At 39.3% G+C, this 19,531-nt stretch overlaps 4 protein-coding genes across 5 annotated transcripts; all 4 read right to left on the minus strand.

Annotated features, from left to right (window-relative positions):
- Window positions 1-678: 678 nt before the first annotated feature.
- malsu1 (mitochondrial assembly of ribosomal large subunit 1) lies at window positions 679-4,040 on the minus strand. Its single transcript, XM_026184192.1, has 4 exons — window positions 3,328-4,040; window positions 1,986-2,161; window positions 1,823-1,904; window positions 679-1,731 (listed from the first exon to the last, which is right to left on the minus strand). The coding sequence occupies exons 1-4, from the start codon at window positions 3,662-3,664 to the stop codon at window positions 1,577-1,579; spliced, it is 750 nt and encodes a 249-aa protein (XP_026039977.1). The 5' UTR covers window positions 3,665-4,040; the 3' UTR covers window positions 679-1,576.
- A 2,109-nt stretch (window positions 4,041-6,149) lies between these two features.
- Window positions 6,150-11,558, minus strand: smpd5 (sphingomyelin phosphodiesterase 5). 2 transcript variants are annotated; one of them, XM_026185514.1, is made up of 9 exons: window positions 11,301-11,556; window positions 9,645-10,328; window positions 9,138-9,500; window positions 8,551-8,626; window positions 8,289-8,429; window positions 8,103-8,192; window positions 7,946-8,009; window positions 7,676-7,835; window positions 6,150-7,490 (listed from the first exon to the last, which is right to left on the minus strand). In XM_026185514.1, the coding sequence occupies exons 2-9, from the start codon at window positions 10,227-10,229 to the stop codon at window positions 7,383-7,385; spliced, it is 1,587 nt and encodes a 528-aa protein (XP_026041299.1). In that variant the 5' UTR covers window positions 10,230-10,328; window positions 11,301-11,556; the 3' UTR covers window positions 6,150-7,382. The 2 variants fall into 2 exon arrangements, with proteins under 2 accessions (XP_026041299.1, XP_026041298.1); XM_026185513.1 differs by having other exon boundaries at window positions 9,138-10,328; window positions 11,301-11,558.
- A 1,154-nt stretch (window positions 11,559-12,712) lies between these two features.
- Window positions 12,713-14,721, minus strand: LOC113032763 (speriolin-like protein). The gene is made up of 4 exons (XM_026185846.1): window positions 14,537-14,721; window positions 13,444-13,662; window positions 13,224-13,348; window positions 12,713-13,103 (listed from the first exon to the last, which is right to left on the minus strand). Exons 1-4 carry the CDS (start codon window positions 14,694-14,696, stop codon window positions 12,771-12,773), a joined length of 837 nt encoding a protein of 278 aa, XP_026041631.1. The 5' UTR covers window positions 14,697-14,721; the 3' UTR covers window positions 12,713-12,770.
- Window positions 14,722-14,784: 63 nt separating this feature from the next.
- Window positions 14,785-19,195, minus strand: grinab (glutamate receptor, ionotropic, N-methyl D-aspartate-associated protein 1b (glutamate binding)). The gene is made up of 7 exons (XM_026185845.1): window positions 18,835-19,195; window positions 17,918-18,271; window positions 17,746-17,846; window positions 17,332-17,532; window positions 16,962-17,090; window positions 16,722-16,865; window positions 14,785-15,688 (listed from the first exon to the last, which is right to left on the minus strand). Exons 2-7 carry the CDS (start codon window positions 18,213-18,215, stop codon window positions 15,536-15,538), a joined length of 1,026 nt encoding a protein of 341 aa, XP_026041630.1. The 5' UTR covers window positions 18,216-18,271; window positions 18,835-19,195; the 3' UTR covers window positions 14,785-15,535.
- Window positions 19,196-19,531: the final 336 nt, after the last annotated feature.

A 19,531-nucleotide genomic window follows, 5' to 3' on the forward strand; every position in this document is an offset into this window, starting at 1 on the left:
GGATATAGTGCGAGTTGTATCAGTGTTTGTGTATGTTTTGGCTTAGTTTCTACCCTCAGGCTCCGTATTCTTTAAATGTCAAAAAGGTCCAAAAATCTATTTATCAGTCTGTTTTTTAATGTGATATTGATGTCAGAAACCATGAAAAAAGACAGAAACTCTTAATCTGTCCATGTCCTAATCAACCTAGGTGTTGGATACACTTACTTTTGAGTCTTTTATTGTCTTATTATCTTGTAAGTGCTGAGTGAATGCGTGTAACGAATAATGGCCTGGGCAACAATTTTTTTCCGAAACAAAGCACTCAGATGGATTTGGCTGAAAACATCATCTTAAATGACTTGTTTTAGTGACTCTATATTCTTCTTTCTCTTATTTATTTATTCTTGCTTGAATTTTGCAGAAAATGTGTTTCTGAGACTTGAATATATTTTAAATACAGACTATTTTTTAAATTATACCTGCAAATGTGAATACTGCTTTGCTGCTGTCAGGTTTAAATATTAAAAGGCTCTTGCTCTTCAGACACAGTTGCAGGTGCTTGTGAATAAGTATATTCACACCTGGGGAGACTGAATCAACACTGAACCTATGCATTTCGTCTGCTCGACAGCAACGTCTGCCTCTTCTTTGTCCTCACCTCGACACCATATTAATCATCAATCAACACGTCTGAAATGTAAGAAAAAATAATTTACTTCAACAATCTAAACAGGATAAAACATACATTTTATCTGCAAACTCATGAGTCATTTTAGCATTTTACAAACACCATATCACCGTACCAGTGATGTCAAACAGTACGAAAAATTAACAGAATCATTAGAGGTTGTCAATTTTAAACACAAAAGGTGTTGGGTTTCTGGATTATTTATCTAAAGAAAAATACTGAAGGCTGACCAGTATACAAGTATACATTAGCCTATCACAGATAAATCACTATCATTGTAAATGCTGGGATGACCCCTGCAGAAAAATGATGTGATGGCTCAGTAACATGCTTTCTATATCTGCAAATTTGCAAGAGCCTATGTCCGAGTGGTGTGTATGTCATAACAAAGTGTAAGGCACCGTGCATAAGTCTACACAATTTGTTGTTTCTGCATATTTGATGTTATAGCATCGTACTTTCTATTGTCCATACTTCGTTGGACAAGTTATGTGATGCCACAATTTCTAAATAGCCAAAAGCATGTATTTTTTTTTTCTTTATGTTCCATTAAAGACTTCAGATAGTAGCTCATCTGGCAAAATGCAACCTTGAGAACAATTTGGAGTATATTTTCATTGTGTGCAAGTTTTATTAAAACCTGCCCAGTAGTAGATGGAGTAACTTGTGAACTGCAGACAGATGGATGTCTTGCCATGGGATATTATGCTCATTAGATGAGATATAATGTAGATAGTACAGTTAATATATCTGAGATCAGTATATACTGGTAAGTTGGGCTTCAGCATTTCTGTCACTTAAAGTACTTTTGGAAATCCAACAGATTTGGTTTTGACTGTAAAGAATGTATCCAAAACTCAAAGTAGTTCAGTCTGGGCACATCTTATTATTTAGCCTTAGATGTTTTCACTTTGTAACTTCAACATCAAATATGAAATCCTCTGGGAGTGTTTCAGTTGGGATACTCTTCAGCTGCTCATCGTAGCTGCGGAGAGTCCAAAGTTTTTCGAGTTCATACACTTCTCTAGTCTCTGGCAGCATGAAATGAACAACCATATTACCTGAGACACAGAAAAACAAATACTTGTAACTTTTATAGATGGTTAATTTAGTGGATAGGAATTGTTAAACAAATAATAAGGATATACATACCAAAGTCAATACACATCCAATCTTCTGCATCTTTCCCTTCAATCTTGACATTTGGATCTTCATCTTTCTTCAGAAACTTGTACTGAAGTAAAAGCATCCTTTGTATGAGTTTAAAGAACAAATATATTTAGCATGTAACAAAGAATAAACAGAGGTAAGTTACCACTTTAATGGCATAAAGTGCCATTGCGCGCAAGTGCCTTGGTGACACACCGCTGACGACAATGAAGTACTCAGCGTATTTGATTTGCTCTGGTACTTTAATCACACAGAGGTCTACTGCATTTTCCTGACGCAGAAGAGACACCAGCACATCAAGACTGAAAGTCTCCAAGGATCCTTGACAAAAAGAAAAGAAAATGGTAAAGCAGTACGAGCATGTAAGCAGCACAGGGGTCCTACTTTCTTTGAGTCACTGCAAGGCAGTTTGGAAAAAGACATTTTACAGAAACATACTGGTACTTTGAACATGAGTCACCCACAATGAAATGACAAAACTGCATTCATCCATGTAACTAAGAAGTATTTTCTAGTAATTTTATACAGAGTTGGTCCTGGTGAGAACGTTTACACAGGTGTTGATTGAAATCATTGAATAAAAAGAAATGATATATAATCAAAGGTTGTTTATTTGATATACAAATGCAAATACCCTCCAAATTATGATCTAGCACATTTGCATGTCCTTTAATACCAATTTTTTTAAGTGTTACATGTGTAATTCTATACTTCTGTGACTAATTATTTTTCTTCATTACTTCCTCTTGTCAATATGTGAAGGTGTGGACTTTGCCAGACAAATTCTGCAGTGTCTGTAACATTACACAACCTGAGTAATACATCAGCAAATATAAACATTACATTACTTTTTTATTTATAAATTCTGCATATCCTGTGGACATGATCAACAGGCTGCAGTTTTGTGCAGCCTGTTGCATGCTGTAGTGTCCATAACAGTAAATGACACACATCTGATGCTTATTTGGCTTAAATGAAAAACAACAGCATAAATGACAAAAAGTTTTATATTTAATGCGCAATCATGTCAGATTTAAAAATATTTAATATTTTTATTAGAGTTTAATTGTTTTTAATGAAACTGCACACACTTGATGTGAACCATCTAAACCGTATGAATCATCTTTTTAAGTATCCCAACTGTATATTTTCCTTTGTTTTATCTGTAAGTAGTAGATATTTACATTCTTTCATCCTTCATGAAATCCCAGTGTTTACTATTACCTGCCAATTAATTACTGGCACAAATAATAAGCATATTAAGCAAGAATTTAGGCATCTGCCGTCATATTGGCAGTTTTGTCAGAAATAAGAAGCAGGACTTTGTTTTTGCAACCTGAAGATGCACCATAAAAACTTTTCAGGTATCACACTTTCAAGACCAAATGTCGCGTAACCGTGAAACGTCAAGAAATTCAATTATATTACACATGATAAAGCAAGTAAGCGACTGCTCTTGAAACCTCTATCACGCTCTAAGTACTTACTGCGACTTAAGGAGCTGTTTTCGCTGCTATTATCGTCCAGTTCATGTGAATCATCTTCAATCACGCCATTACTCTCTGAATTTCGGCTCTCTTCGCTTTCCGAATAACATCTTTTTATGTCAAAGTGCCCGGTGAAGGACGCTGTGTGATGCGAGTGTTGACATGAGGTCAGATTTGCTGTAAAATGTTGAGGCACAGACAGGCTAATGCACCGAGCTTTGGAGATTGAACAAATGCTTCCAAAAGCCTCTGTTGGCTTTAGTAAAACACTACTTCTCAACACCGAGGACAGCACTTTCCGCGAGTGACAGAGTAAATTCATGGTCTTCACCTGCATAACATTACAGTATTACGGAAACAGCTATCCACGAGTTTACAGCGCTAAAAACAGGAAGTGTTTCATGTCCTCGGTTTTGATTGGCTTTTAATGCATTTTTGTTGGCTTTAAGGTCGTGATTGTGGGGGGGAAAATATAGAGCTCCCCCTATCGGTAGCGAAAGCTACCGAAACTTCAGGCTGTGGATTTTCTTTGTACTCTGATTTCCACATGTAAGGTTAGTCCATTGCCCTGTGATTTACTTTGACTTGACTGATGAACCCACTTTAAACATGTGAAACATGTTTGGAAATTACATTTTAATGATGTAATTAATTTGCACATGCACACACAGGTGTTAAGTGAAGGCCTGTGAGAGCGCGATTGAGTCTGGGATTTTTTTTTTTTTGTTTGTTTGTTTTGTTTTTTTATGTACTTGACCTCAGGTCAGCAGGTAGCTTGTTCCAAAGAATGGGACTACTGTAATTGAAAGCACTTTCAGCACACTTGGATCTAATTCTGGGACTAGTTACAAGATCTACATCTGATGACCCGACCGCAATATAAACTATAAGAGGGATTTTAAAGGTAATTCTGTATTGAACTGGAGCCAATGGAGTGACTCCAACACTTGGATATGCTCAAGTTTCCAAATGAAACAAACAAGATGTGCTTTAACTGCAGGCTGTCAGCTTTTATTTGAGGCTATTTACATCCAAATCAGGTGAACAGTGTAGGAATTACAACAGTTTCCATATGTGCCTCCCACTTGTTAAGGGACCAAAAGTAATGGGATAGAATAAGAACCATAAATCAAACTTTCACTTTTTAATACTTGGTTGCAAATCCTTTGCAGTCAATCACAGCCTGAAGTCTGGAACACAGACATCACTAGACGCTGGGTTTCATCCCTGGCGATGCTCTGCCAGGCCTCTACTGCAACAGTCTTCAGTTCCTGCTTGTTCTTGGGGCATTTTCCCTTCAGTTTCATCTTCAGCAAGTGAAAGACATGCTCAATCAGATTCAGGTCAGGTGATTGACTTAGCTATTGCAAAAAAAAAGTCCACTTCTTTCCCTTCAAAAACTCTTTGGTTGCTTTTGCAGTATGCTTTGGGTCATTGTCCATCTGCACTGTGAAGTGCTGTCCAGTGACTTCAGAATTCATCGTGCAGCTTTTGTCAGCAGTCACATCACCAATAAACACAAGAGAACCAGTTCCACTGGCAGGCATACATGCCTACGCATGACACTTCCACCACCATGCTTCACTGATAAGGTGCTTAGGATCATGAGCAGTTCCTTTCCTTCTCCATACTCTTCTCTTCCCATCACTCTGGTACAAGTTGATCTTGGTCTCATCTGTCCACAGGATGTTGTTCCAGAACTGTAAAGGCTTTTTTTAGACATCGTTTGGCAAACTCTAATCTGGCCTTCCTGTTTTTGGGGCTCACCAATGGTTTACATCTTGTGGTGAACCCTCTGTATTCACACTGGTGGAGTCTTCTCTTGATTGTTGACTTTGACACACATACACCTACCTCATGGAGAGTGTTCTTGATCTGGCCAACTGTTGTGAAGGGTGTTTTCTTCACCAGGGGAAGGACTCTTCGGTCATCCACCACAGTTGTTTTCCGTGGTCTTCCTAGTCTTTTGGTGTTGCTGAGCTCACCGGCGTGTTCCTTCTTTTTGAAAATGTTCCAAACAGTTGTTTTGGCCACGCCTAATGTTTTTGCTATCTCTCTGATGGGTTTGTTTTGTTTTTTCAGCCTAATTATCGCTTGCTTCACTGATAGTGACAGCTCTTTGGATATCATCTTGACAGTTGACAACAGGTTCCAAATGCAAATAGCACACTTGAAATGAACTCTGGACCTTTTATCTGCTCATTGTAATTGGGATAATGAGCGAATAACACACCTGGCCATGGAACAGCTGAGAAGCCAATAGTCCCATTACTTTTGGTCCCTTAACAAGTGGGAGGCACATATGCAAGCTGTTGTAATTCCTACACCGTTCACCTGATTTGGATATAAATACCCTCAAATAAAAGCTGACAGTCTGCAGTTAAAGCACATATTGTTTGTTTCATTTGGAATCCATTGTGGTTGTGTATAGAGCCAAAAATGTTAGAATTGTGTCGATGTCCCAATATTTATGGACCTGACTGTATGCATAAGGACTCTGCCTGTTGCTTTCTGAATAAGCTGAAGTTGTCCCACTGATGCAAATTGAGCATTCAAATAGTCTAACCTGCGTGATATGAATGCATGGACCAATTTCTCACAGTCAGGTTGAGGTAAAACATTCCTCATTTTGAATATGCACTTTAAAGTGATAGAAAGCCCATCTAGTGAACAAACCAGTTATCAAACCAGACTTGCTCATTGTGTTTCCGAGAAATGAATGATAAATATGAACAAATGTTCTCTGACCTTTTTGAGCAACAACAAATATTTGCCTCGTCTCTGTTCAGTTCTGAAATAATGTTGAAAATGATGACAGCAGATACTATGATCATTTATTGCTCCATTAATTTGCAAACAAGGGTTAGATCATTGGAGGAAAATGATGACTACAACTGTGTATCATCTGAATAGGATATTTTATGCTGGAACATGTAAAAGCTAAAGAGTAATAGTCCAAGAACAGACAACTGAGGAACCCCTGATTTAATTTGTTACATTTGTCCAGATCTAAAAACCACTAACTGAAGCATATACACTTCCTTCTTTAAGATATGATGAAAACCTGACCCATTAAACCAGCTGACCCATTCGGGGAATGGACACAGGAACTCTGGGGATGTCTTGTGATGTTTGGCTGTTCCTTTATATCCAGTGGACATGCAATTGCATTTAGATCTGCAGACTTTGCAGGTGGGATCAACAGCTTGGTCTATTCTTCTGAGCAAGTCTCAAATGAAGTGTATTGTCCTGCCCCGCCGTCTGGAGGTGCCTTTGAAGTGAATGTGAGCATCACTGTTTTGGTGAGTGGTGTGCGTCACAATCACATCCACATGAATACCAGGACTCAAGGTTTTCCAGAAGAACATCTAATTGTACATATCAATTCACCTGCCATATTTTATTGTTGCATCTCATCAAATGTTGCAGCTCTTAAATTGGAGTTGAGGTTATATTCATTATTTACTTAATTTCAAGTTCAAGTTCAGTTTCCAGCAACATTTAAATCACTCTGGCTTTTTATTTCGTATTTACTTTCTTCAAAGCCTCTGCTACTTTGATGAACTGTAAGACTGGCATGGTTGTGTATATAAGAAAACAAAACTGCTACTTACTAATGAACTGTTTGTTGAAACTTTTGTTCATTATAATCATAATTGTGTGCTGTCAACATTTTGTCTAGCAGCTGGATGACAGTCACAACAGTACTATTGTCTGCTGTGTCAGAAGGACAAGTAAAAAAATGCACCTCTTAAATGTTGTCAGAAAGAAAGGTATAAAATTCATTATTTGCATTTATTTTGGTAGGAAGCTATGACAGGAGAATGCTACTGTTTTATAAAATCAACACCTCTGGCCTGAACAACCCCTGATATATAAAATGCATCGATTATAAAACCTTTATGCTATAAAAATGTATAAAGTTCACCTGAGGTATAATCTCCTTGGTCATTAAAATTACAAATTCAAGTATATAGTCAAAACACTCTTGTACCTGTACAGAGTAAAGCAGTGCACTTTTTTTGTGCATTTTGTACTGTTGTTTGAATGAGTCCTCATTCATCAGCAGAGTCTGAGTCCATAACCACATTCAGTTTGAGTCCCACAGGAATATGGTCCGTAAGCCCAGCCAGCTGAGTTATAAAGGTCACCTCTTCAATTTCCTAAATGGAAAAAAAGATTTTATGCATTTTCTAATGATAAATTATTCTTCTAAATGAGGAGGCTGTCAGTAGTTCTGCAATTTGCAAATATTTTCTGAATGATCTACAGATATAAACATTTCAAACACAAATGAGCAAATGAAAAGACTGGGGACTGAACACAGGGAAATAAGAGAGGCACATACTGTTCGGCACTGCTTCGAAATGGAGCTTTCGCGGTACAGGATATAGTCGATCCGTCGTCCGATCCACGGCTGGTCAGTTTCAGGGTACACCAACGGAAAGTCCGCCTTAGGTACAGGAGGAGCGATAAACCTCTTTCTCAGATCCTCACTCTCCAAAGTCCTACAAGAGCATGAAAAAGACAGGGCAGGTTGCTGTAACCATAAACAGTGTGTAAGGATTTCTTATCAGAAATTTAGTTTTCCTGAAAACAACAAAAGTGGCAAAAGTACCTCTGTAGATTTTCTGGGGTGTTTACATCTTCTTCATACAATGTGGGCTGTTCCAGCAGAGTACCTTCAAAAACAAACCATAAAAATTCTCTAATCTTTGTTGAAATTTGTCATATAGTCAAACTATGAAGTGCTACAGGGAATAAATAGTACAAACCGGTGACCCAGGGCTTCTCCTTTCCAGGTCCGGCCCTGCAAGGGTCTTTGTATTCCTCAAAAACAGAGTGACTCTGTTCCTGACGATCATCTAGATGAATACATTTTAAAAACTGGTTAAAAACACAATATTAACAAAAAGGAAAAATATTAACAGAATAAAGTCTTGCATGAGACAGCAACACACCAGGTGAGCAGTTGTCAAAGTTGAAATCTCCACAGAGTACATCAAAAACAACATCCTCATCAGGTTGTTTGTTGGCAGCTTGAAATTCCGCGATCCACTTAGTTACCATTTCTAACTGGATACAACGAATTTCCCCTTCACCTGAAATAGGATTACACAGAGGGTCTCCTAAACACAACTTAAAATAAAAAAATAAAAAAATTTAAATATGAAAAGATTTTATAATTTGTTTAATTAAGCCAAATCAGAAATTGGGACCTACCCTCTGGTGCATGAAGGTGTGTGCAGTTAAAATAGCCAACCACTCTCTTCTGTTTCTGGTTCTTCCCAATAAGCACCTAGAAATTAAAACAAAAACAAAAAAAACAATCATGGCATCATATTTTCTGTTTATTCAAACTGATACAAAAGCCCAAGTATTAATTCTATTTTACATAAAAGCAACAAAGTCCAATGAAATCAACACTCAATACCTCACTAAAAATGTCTGTAACTTCATAAGATGACCCTCCTTATTATGCATGCATCCACTACTTTATATCACATATTTCCACATCATAAAGTTAACTAATGGACCTAAACTGACTTCTAAACTTTTTGAGGTGTCACGAATTTTGCTCACAGTTTCAGTTCTTTATCTCAGATCAGCTAAGCTCTGATGAAATTTCCACTTCCTGTCCATAAATATGAAAGCATACTTCTAAAATGAAACGTTGAACACAATTTATCCCTATACGATGACGTGCAAGCATCCAAAACTAGCAGATCTGAAGATTTCAAAACAAAAACAAAAAAAAAAAGGGAAAAAAAGAAAAGACAGATTAAAGAGGGGGACGTTAAGCAATGCACCTTAACAGAAAGCAGACCCTTGGCAGCCAGTGCATCCTCTCCTCGGCTGTTTGGAAAGCAGTGGTACTGGGCCTCGAGGACAGGGAATCGGCTGGCGAGGAAGAGCCCACTGTTGAAGAACTTAAAAGAAGAACATCTGCATGGTGGCTGGCATGCATACACACCTATATCATACAGTATGTGTCCAAATTCAAGCTTCAATATATTGGTGAGCTTCCGTGCAGCCCTCTTATCAAACACTTCTTCAAGGCACAGTATGTCGACGTTGGCTGGAAACAGTGGCAATATCTCCCAGGGTACATCACTCTGCTGGCGGAGTCCCTGAGAGCTCAAAGCTCGGGGATTTTGCTGACTTGATTGGTCCTGTTGGTTAGAGTTACGGTTGGAATTGAGGAGGGGAAAGGTGGACTCATTCAAAGGCTCTTCTGTATCATCATTGGGTACACAATCTATGTTAGAATTTAGATTTAGATCATGCATTTCAGCTGGGTCAGGATGTTGACTTACTGTAGCCCCGTATGTAGGTGAGTTCACTGTGGGAAGAATGCTGCTGGAAGGGCTGAGAGTACCACAGCTGCTGGGGGAATCAACTAATATCCGGATATTAGGGCGAGATATGCCCTGCACAATGCATTGGCCAATAGCAGTTGCCCTACGTTGAGTGTTAGCCAAGTTGTTAAAGCGAGCCAGGCTGTCAGGCAGCAGACAAAGGTTGGCTGAAGCAAAGACAAATGACGCCTTACCAGTCAGCTCAAAGCCCTTGTTTGTTGCCTTCTCTGGTAAGGATGGTATCTCTCTGTGGTAGCTAAATGGCCTGCGGCAGGCCTGAAGAGGTGCCCAAAGCAGAAAGCCAAGAAAAGCCAAAGGGGCAGTAGCGAGAAAAAGAATAAAGAAGGTAATGGAGCCAAAAAAGACCTCGAGGGGGCGAAGATAGCATTCCTGTTCCAGCCGCTGACTTTGCTCCAGAGTGGTGGACTTGCACACAGCAATGAGGCGATCAAGAAACCAGAAACATGGCACGATAAAAGCCCATCCCACAGCATGGATGCCTGCAACAAAGCCATTAGGAAAGGCAGAAGCCTGCAGGGCCATGTTGATTTACAGTCTCTAAACAACAATCAACAACGTCAGAGCTTCTCGGCCTGGCCTCATTCCTGTGCAGCGTCTCCTCTTCATGGGATCCACTGGACACTGAAACAAGAAAAAGGAAATAATCGTTCTCATGGAATAACCTGCTTTACGACTTCATGCCCGTACATGCATTTCTGGAAAGCATGAAGCAACTGGCATCTGCACAGAACTGAAGGCAGTATAATCAAATGCACAGGAAACAACAGACAGCTTACTCATTGTTTACGCAATGCATAATGATTGCTTTTAAAAGAAGAGAAAAAAAAACATGCTTGAAACAGCCTTGACATTATCCAGCTGTCACCATCTGTAGAGTTTTTATTTAACTAAAGGCAGAGTAAGGCTTCAGTGAAAATTTGCCTTGAGCACCACACCTTTGTGTCTTTACAGATCTAACACACCATCTAAGGCCCATGAGTTTATGTAAAGTAAAACAGTACAAATGTTTATCTTGTTCAAACCTTGTACTGCTGCTTTTTGTCGTTTGAAAAGCACATACATACAATTATATCGATCCAAGGCGAGCATATTCTCTATCAGGGCGTTAACTGTAGCAATATGAGCTGGAGATGCATTTAATTCACAGTGAAAATCCAGATCATACTACAAACACTGCTTAACAATGGACCCCCAGGGTGGTGCGTTCAAAGGTTGAGGACCATTTCTGACTTTCGATTAACATTCCTAACTATTTAAAAAAATCACGGAATAAAACTAGGTTACACAAACACAGGCTAACGTAACTTAAATCATCATCTAGCCTCTTAATCAGCAAGAGATCTCTGTGCCACTGCTCGCAACATACTTGTACAGGTAAATGTAGCTGAATAACACGTTCTCTCTTCATCGGCCATCTGCAAGTAAGCTTAAGCTAACCGTTTCACTTCTCAAATTCATACTTTTGAATTCCCACAATCTTTTTCTCAGTAAATGCTAACACTTCTCTTTACATGTCGTTTATCATTATACACCCTTGATGTTGCATTGCTAGCTTAAAACACCAGCTAACGTGGAAGTCACACGTCTACTTACCTTAGCATGTAAACTGGCACAGTCCGTCTGATGAACCCACACAACGAGCAGCCGGTTGAAATGTTTATTTTATTTCTTTGTATTGTTCGCACATGCTCGGTAGAAAACACGTACGGTCTAGCTTGAAAGCAGATAATAACATTAGTAAAGCAGTCCTTTTGAACATACATAAAACCATATTGCTCTTATTGCTCGGTGTGTGTCACGTTATTAAGCCACACCCCTACAGAGTTGTCATGGTGTCTGCCCCGTATGGCACGTGACCTCACCTGGGGCGACCTACAGCATCAGCTGCTGTTGTTCGCCAAATGAAAAACTCCATTGAATTTGATATTTCTAAGTCACTGTGCTGTTTATTTTCCATACATGTGTTTTTTTCTTGAATTGTTTTAAGTATATTTACTTATTGTTAGTGACGTAAATATGACTTAACGTAACAAATGAAACTTTCCGATAATAAAAGTAAAATTATAAAGTCCTACTTGACGACAAACTAAACTACATACTGCGGAGCCAGCAACTGTCCTGCTTCAATTTCAGTTTTTAAAAATGCATAGCATATACAGTACTGTGCAAAAGTCTTGTGTCAACCCTAACGTAACTTTTAGATACTGTTCATCTGCTGTAGATAGATTTTAGACTCCCTTCTCCCTTTGTCCTAAACTTATCCAATTTCCTCTTATTTATTCATTCATTTATGTATTTATTAGGGACGAACTGCACAACATGGTAACAACAGCTCTTTGTAAATCACCTTTTAGGTGCAGAAACACTATTTTATGTCAAACTGTGTCGTCTCACGTGGTTTAACAGACAAGCAAACAAACAAATTCGTCTGACTTAATCAGGCTGAGGAAGCAGCCAATGTGCAAAGAAAAACTTTGATAGATCCTCAGAAATCCCGAAAAGTTATTTTTCAGGACTATTTAAAAATGACAAGAACGTCACTGCAAGCAAAAATGAGGGGTGCCTTGAGATTTTAGAAAGTACTGTAGAATAACAGATTACTTCACATGTGAAACAAAGCGAGGAAACAGAACTCCAGATTGCATTAGACCTATATCGGCCATTTTGTAGTATCACCTCTTTAAAGTTAGGTCCACGAAAACTTCCTGATGCTGTATCTCATGATCCCCAATGTTGGGGATACCATAGCAGTCCACACTGCACTGAATATTGGCTGAAATCAAATTACTGTTAAGACAGCTGTCATCAAGCTGTGCTTCTTATTTGTGTGTGACAGTTTTAAACCCCCTGGATACTTCATTGTTTTTCTGGTTAAATAAAGCTGGCTGATTGGTGTTGTTGAAATGACTAAACACATGTGCAATTGTGAGTTTCATTTTTGGGTTTCTCTATCAAATGGCAGACATTTTTCATTAAGCACAAAATCATAGACACACATTATTTGCTATGTCGAATCATTTATTCCAGCTTCAGGATGGTGCAAAGCCAAATTTGGATCTGGAGCTACCAAAAAAGAAGTGGCTTTCTGTCCATTTCTGCCATCATGCAGAGGCAAGTGAGCACAACCAGCAGGTCCTTGTGAAGCTTTCTAGGTGCAGTGGTCATTATCACCTTCTTCAGGAAGTCTGGATTATTGTAGTCCATTTCCTGTGTGCTGTGTTCACTTGGCCTTTCCGTTAGGATCCCGTAGGTGTTCACAATGAACTCAGTAAAAGGAGGGTGAAGTGCTTCTTTATACCCACGCTGGCTCAGCCTTTCCACGAGCTCTGCATGCCTCTGAGTGAGATGAAGCTGATAGCCTTGGTCCACCTTCCCTGTCAGTGGATGTGTGCTAACCTGTAATGAGTAAATAAAAGGTGAATATGAGCACTGCCATATTAAACAGGAAACTCCTCAACAGACACATTTGTACTAATTAAATTGAGCTCCTCATTATATCATTGTGATAATTCTTACCTCTATGATCTTGTTTGGTATATTGGCCATTATGAAACCGTAGAGCCTCGTGTGACCCTGGAAGATGTAGGAGAGAATTCTCCTATCCAGCTGATAGCAAATCTCTCCAAGAAGCCTGTTTGGGGCTGAAGATAGATAATAAAAATGAATTATTCCTTTCTTAGAGTGTCAACAGTGCAATTACAGCTCAAACATTTTCTACATTTGAAGTAACAATCACCCTTGCTGTCAAGAAGAACATCAGTTCTGCGGCTGTGACGCTCAGCTGTCTCATCTGCGTCTGTATGCAGAGAGCTTTGGATGAAAGACTTGAAGTCGATGGGAGACGAAGATCGATGTTCCCATTTGGGTTTGGTTTGTTGCAAGTCTTTTCTGAATTGTTTCTCATCAAAGGTGCGCTGCCACTGAGTTAATGGTTCTGTTCCTGAGATGGAGCAAACTGATAAAAAACAACGGCCTTGTTATTCGTCATTAATAACAAGCAGAAAATCAGAGGTATGTGCACAGTGAAAGTTGTCTAATAAACCAGTGATTATTGCAAAAGCTTTTCTTTGATTGTAACTCCAGAGTGGAGGCGTAACCCCATCACACTTGTTTCAGTCCTTCTGAGCTGGTTGACCCCATGGCATAGACCTGATTTTAAAGTATGGATTAACCGAAGGATTAGAGAGTGTGTGTCTGTAATGACATTCCCCCCAAAATGTCCCATTTTATAACCCAATTTGACTTAAATTACCCCTTTTATCTCTCTAGTACTTTATATTATCGTACTGTATTTGAACCACTCTTTTTTTAACCACAGATGCCTGAAAAGCATGTTGCTCGTAATGTGCAGGATAACAAATACGCCTCTATAAATTAAATTAAATAAAAGCAATTGTCATTATGCTGCACATGCATTTACCAAGGATCTATTGTTGCCCTCGCTAGCCTTTGTACGCTTCAAAGAACGGGGCAATGCCATTCAAACAATTAACTTGAAAATACTTTAATGTACACTGAAAATAATATTTATTAGTCATTAATACAGAGAGATTGAGGACAAAGTGATTGGACCCAGGCTATTTTTCTTTAAAATAGCCTGGGTCCATTTATTCTACTACGAAGTGTTGTTTTTTAAAATGCTGGATCTACATATTAAGGACGATTAATAAAATACAGAAAAAATATATTTATAAATGCTTACACTTTACTATACATCACGTAGACATAACATTACTTGTTTAAAGAAGTAAAAAATATAGATTTCTAAGCAAAGCCAGTCAGAAGTCAACACTGATGCCACCACCTGGTGGCAAAGAAAACCACAATACCTGTTAATTCCTCCAGAGTGTCTTTGTTGAAGCTCTCCATCCTAGCTCTGAGGTCTATGTTTTCTTTGACCACACTTAATATCGACTTCAGCTGATCATTGTCCTGCCTGAGCTGGTCATTTTTTAACCGCAAGGCCACAGCAGTTTGCTCCAGATTCATTGGAGGGTCTCAGTTTCACAGCTAAGCCACAAACTGCCCCCAAAACAAAACTGTATCAATTCAAATGACAACAGAACTCTGGCAGCAGTTGACTTTGACAGGATTCTTTTAGTTCAATGAAAACAGAGAAAGAGAGAGAGAGAAAGAGAGAGAGAGAGAAAGAGAGAGCGCATCAAGATTTTAAGTTTCCTCGATACATGAAGGAATGACCATTAATTCATCACTTTTTAAAAGGTTTCATCATTGGATTAATCTTGCCTAGCTGTCATGGAGTCGCATACATTTATATTTAGGTTTGGCTGCAGTTACGGTTTCATCTACTGCACATTTTAGCCCTTATTTCTGCTGGGTTTTTTTAGGTTAAGCATTAAAGATTCACTTTTGATCCCAGCAAACAAAAATTTGACAAAACAATCCCAAAGTCCACATGCTAATGAGACTAGATATCAACAAAGCACTCTTCTGGCTAATTAAAACTCCTCCTGGTAAAAAAAACAAACAAAAAAACCCCCACCAAAACAAAAAGAAAAAACCTTGGGATCATTTTGGCAAACCTTTGTCCTTTTTAATGGTTTTGTTTGGCATAGGATACAATTTTCTAAACCAAAATACAAGTTTTGTACATATACTGCAGAAAACTGTAGCAATCTCTAAGCTGGAGGCTATGTGGTCCTACTTACACTACATAGCATCATACAAAAACTACATTTACTGGGTGAAGCAAAAGCAATCTTCAACTATGTAACGAATACACACTACAAAGCAAAGCAAAAATCAACATTATCAGAATTCGCTTCTGTGTTTGAACAGAAAACAGTTTTGATTGTCGCTCCCTTTGCTCAGCCTCCTCTGGCTCTGCCAATGATGGCGAGAATGTAGAGGAAGATGTTGATGATGTCTGTGTACAGGTTTAGAGCAGCAAAGACGTATTCCTCGGGACTCAGGGCCAGTTCCTTGTTGCCAAGAAGCATCTGAGTGTCCACAGCCAAGAACTGCAACACACAAATTTAATACAGTCAAAGATTTTCACCAATAAATAACAGGAAAAAAAAGAAAAAAAAAAGTAAAATTTATATATAAAGATCTGACTTCTGTTCATGTGTGGTGCAACATTAGTTCCAGTTTCCATTATCCAAATTACAGTTAGCGCCACTATCAAGCTACGGAGATAGGTTGGTTTCATTTTGCTTGTCCAGATGAACATTCAAATAACCTTTAAAGCTTCAATAATGTGTCTCTGCGAAACCACCACTCTGTTATTCACTTTCACTTTATTCCCTTTCCGACCAGACTCAACATGCCATTCGTTTAAATGTACACTCACCAGTCACTTCACTGGGTATACTGGTTTAACTGCTTGTTAAAGCAAATATCTAATTAGCCAATAACAAGGCAGGAATATGTAGCTACAGCTAAAATGAGCACCAGAATGGGTGGAACCTTGGCAGATAGGCTACAGCAGCAGAAGACCACACCGGGTGCAAGGTCAGAATTTGGTGTAAATTATAAAAAAGCATGGATCCATCCTGCCATGTAGAATTAGAGTTCTGAGAGCAAAACGGGATCTAGCCTGGTACAGCTAACAGTGTCTGGTGAGTGTAGTCCTTTAATTATTAAAAAGCTGTTCTGTGATGGTAATGTTTCTGAAAACAAACACTGCTGTCACACCGAATGTTTACATCTTTAATGCTGCCTGGGGTGCTGTGGCAAGTCTGGGTTGAAGACAGGTGTTTCTTAAAGTCTGTCTTGTTCATTTCTTTCTTCCTTATTTTCTGTGACTGTCTGCTCCTTCTTATAACCACTGACCAGACTTCTGTGAAAAGCATCTGTATGAAATCCAGCCACAAGGTACACGAATAAACCCTGAACTCTAAAGAAAGACCCTAAACAAATGTCAGCTGATTACTGTTGTTTTGATGTGTGACCAATTTAGATTAGGTTACAGCATCACAAAATAAAAGCACCAACACAAAATTTCACACAAATCCGACCTAGCAGTAGTGACAAGTTTGTTTAAGGACTTACACAGGTGAAGAGTAATGCTCCCAGTCCAGCATAGACAATATGCAGGATTTTGTCACGGATGAAGATGCAGAGGAAGCCAAAGACAATCAAGACAATTAAACAGACGAAAAGTACCCCGTAACAGGAAGTAAAGTCATACTTGGTCTGTTGGAAGAAGAAAAACCTATGATTATTTACATATTGAAGAATGATTAACGCACTCGACATGTAGACCAGAGGCAGAGATCTACAGGTACAAACCTGCAGAGAGAAGATGACCACCGTGAAGCACACAATTGCTGTGATGCCCACAGCCATGATCACCGAATCGGTTTCATGGAAGCTGGCGATCATTCCCACCATGTAGGACATACTTAGAGTCAAAATGGACTGTAAAGAAGACAAGCACAGTACATCAGCGGGCAGATAAATCACAGATGATTTTACAGTTACACAACTTTTTACTGTAAACCTCAAGTACAAAATGTCAACACTTTAGGACAAAAGCTGCCCGACCCCTCGACTTCTTATAAATTAACCAACTCAGTTTTTGAAAGAAGGAGTTACATAAGTGCAAGTAGGATTTCCTTCCCCAAAATCTACACAGTGACGAAAACACCCCCTGGCTTACCAGTGCAACCAGGTTCCAAGGGTGTCTACGACGAACATTTCCACAGCAGCTGATCACGCAAATGGACACAAAGAACACAATGTAGGACACCAAATATGTCCACATGTTCGCCGCTACAAACACCTTGACCTGTTCCACAAAGGTGAAAACAGCCACGAATGCGAATGTCACCATGAGCTGAGCGGTTAACACCAAGAATACCTGTAGGGAAAAGTGAACACACATTTGTAAATAATAAACAAGGTAAATATCTTGTTTGTACTGAAGTATCTGTTTGACCCTACCAAGTAGGAAATATTAGTTTTAGTCATTTGTTTCAGCTTTAAGTAACATAACCCTGCTGATTATTTCAAAGATACTTGATGAAAATATTACAAATATATGTGGCTCAAAATAACCGAAGCATCTTCTTACCTTTCGTATAAACGCTCGTCGTATGGTCTTGTTATCCAATCCAAAATCAAACTCTTGATTCTCATGAAAAGCTGGTGGATCCTCATTATGGAAAACTTCTCCTGCAATGGCAATGACAAACTGAGAACAAAGTTAAAAGAAAAAAAAAAGTGGCAGTGTTTCAAACACCCACCTGCGATATTTTCATTAAAGCCATATGCTGGTGGAGGATATGCAGGATATGATGGGTTGGCGAATCCTGACTGTCCTTGGTTGGGGTTCACGGCCATTCCGAAATCTCCCGGGACACCGGGTGCAAACGCAGTCGGTGGAGGGAAGGGATGGACACCAGCACCAGGTACGTGGCCCTCGAGCGTACTTGGACCCGGCACGTTCGTGCCAAAGGCAACGGGAAATGCTGGCTGCCCGGGGAGAGGTGGCTGAGATGCTCCCACCACCACGGGAGTGTATTCAGTCTTCTCGGTAGTCATCTCCGCCTTAGATCAGGAGCAGATACCGTCCGGTGCGCAGGGATACGAGATAACCTCTGAAAAGCATAAAATACAAAGAAGAACAACAAATATGCTACTTGACAGATAATGTTGGCAGCGAGTATACACATACACACGCAGCGATACAGAAGTCACGTGGAAGCGGTTACTTCCGGTACCTATTGTTTTCCCACAAACACCGATATCTCAATTAAAACAAGCGTTTTGTAACCACTGTACATATTGTCAGTGCTTCTGCCGCTAGCACGAGTCCACATGTGGAGCTCACTTGACACCAGGGTCGAAAAAAAAAAGAAAAGAATCGGCACCGTTTGAAACATCCCGAGAATCGCGAGGTTTACAGGATAAAAGAAATAGGCCACAAATCTGACTTTCATCCACGAAACCACCCTTTAGCTCACGTATTCTGCCCTCTGAATTAAAATAAGACATGGGAATACATGTCATATTTCTGACAAAGAACGAATTAGCATGTGAGTTTTTTTTCTGTTAAATTGATTAACATAATATAGACATGTTTTTCTAAAAAAAAAAAAGGCAGGCGAAAGGAAGCAGAGATCAACAGTTATGATAGCTGAAGTCTCTAAATGCTACTCACAGTGCTGGGAAGAAACGTTTCAGTTCCAAATGGCTTCCCTTTGAATCATTTGTGGGTGTCGTTTTGCAGGTTTTTTGAATTTTAAGGCACTGTGATTGCTAAAGAACGACTTCCTCTTAACGCGCTCGACAGACGGAATGCGTTCACGAAACATGGGAGAAATGGGACAGGTGATACCGATGTTCTCACCGCAATGATTTGCGAGCTTTTTCTTTCCGTAAAGATAGAAAGTTTTCTGATAGGACACTGGCTATTTTTTTTTTAAATACGTCACATAAACACCAAAACTCGATATCAACTAAGCCATGTTTAAATTTATTTTAAATGAGTTACTTTGACCGACGTCAGGTCATGTTCGCTTAACTTTCACGTGATTAACCAGCATTTTTGTAAGAGAAGATTTCGCCCCCTATGTCATTGGTATTCAACGTATAGTGTGTGCATAAATGCTTTAGCAAATCTTAAAATTAAAAACAAATCAAAGAACCTCCTTAAGTAATTTTGATATGGCTTGAATGCGTCAGGCTTGGCAGTGCCGCTGGCCTTCAGCTCCGCCCAACGTGTGAGTAAAATTGAAAGTAATGTGCTCGATGTGAGACAGGCGTTCGTGGGAAAACATAACCACAGAGCTCAAGGTGTCACGACTCAATGGTGTGCAATACTCACATTAACCAGCAGGTGTCAGGAGGCAGCAGCT

Source organism: Astatotilapia calliptera, chromosome 11 (genome assembly GCF_900246225.1).
Source record: "Astatotilapia calliptera chromosome 11, fAstCal1.2, whole genome shotgun sequence".
Lineage (NCBI taxonomy): Eukaryota > Metazoa > Chordata > Actinopteri > Cichliformes > Cichlidae > Astatotilapia > Astatotilapia calliptera.

Bases quoted from the DNA above. Each gene is read 5' to 3' on its own strand.
- grinab (XM_026185845.1), bottom strand. From the start codon at position 18,215: ATGACTACCGAGAAGACTGAATACACTCCCGTGGTGGTGGGAGCATCT. The intron at 17,091-17,331 runs GTAAGCCAGGGG...TCTTCTTTACAG, and splicing joins CTTGGAACCTGGTTGCACTG to TCCATTTTGACTCTAAGTAT. The intron at 15,689-16,721 runs GTAAGTCCTTAA...TGTGTGTTGCAG, and splicing joins GAGCATTACTCTTCACCTGT to TTCTTGGCTGTGGACACTCA.
- smpd5 (XM_026185513.1), bottom strand. From the start codon at position 10,229: ATGGCCCTGCAGGCTTCTGCCTTTCCTAATGGCTTTGTTGCAGGCATC. The intron at 8,193-8,288 runs GTGTGTTGCTGT...GTATTCATCTAG, and splicing joins CTTTGACAACTGCTCACCTG to ATGATCGTCAGGAACAGAGT. The intron at 7,491-7,675 runs GTATGTGCCTCT...TTTTCCATTTAG, and splicing joins TTTCGAAGCAGTGCCGAACA to GAAATTGAAGAGGTGACCTT.
- malsu1 (XM_026184192.1), bottom strand. From the start codon at position 3,664: ATGCAGGTGAAGACCATGAATTTACTCTGTCACTCGCGGAAAGTGCTG. The intron at 1,905-1,985 runs GTAACTTACCTC...CTTTTACTTCAG, and splicing joins CACTTTATGCCATTAAAGTG to TACAAGTTTCTGAAGAAAGA. The intron at 1,732-1,822 runs GTATGTATATCC...TCTGTGTCTCAG, and splicing joins TTGGATGTGTATTGACTTTG to GTAATATGGTTGTTCATTTC.
- LOC113032763 (XM_026185846.1), bottom strand. From the start codon at position 14,696: ATGAATCTGGAGCAAACTGCTGTGGCCTTGCGGTTAAAAAATGACCAG. The intron at 13,663-14,536 runs GTATTGTGGTTT...GTTTTTTATCAG, and splicing joins CACTCTGGAGGAATTAACAG to TTTGCTCCATCTCAGGAACA. The intron at 13,349-13,443 runs GTGATTGTTACT...ATCTATCTTCAG, and splicing joins TGTTCTTCTTGACAGCAAGG to CCCCAAACAGGCTTCTTGGA.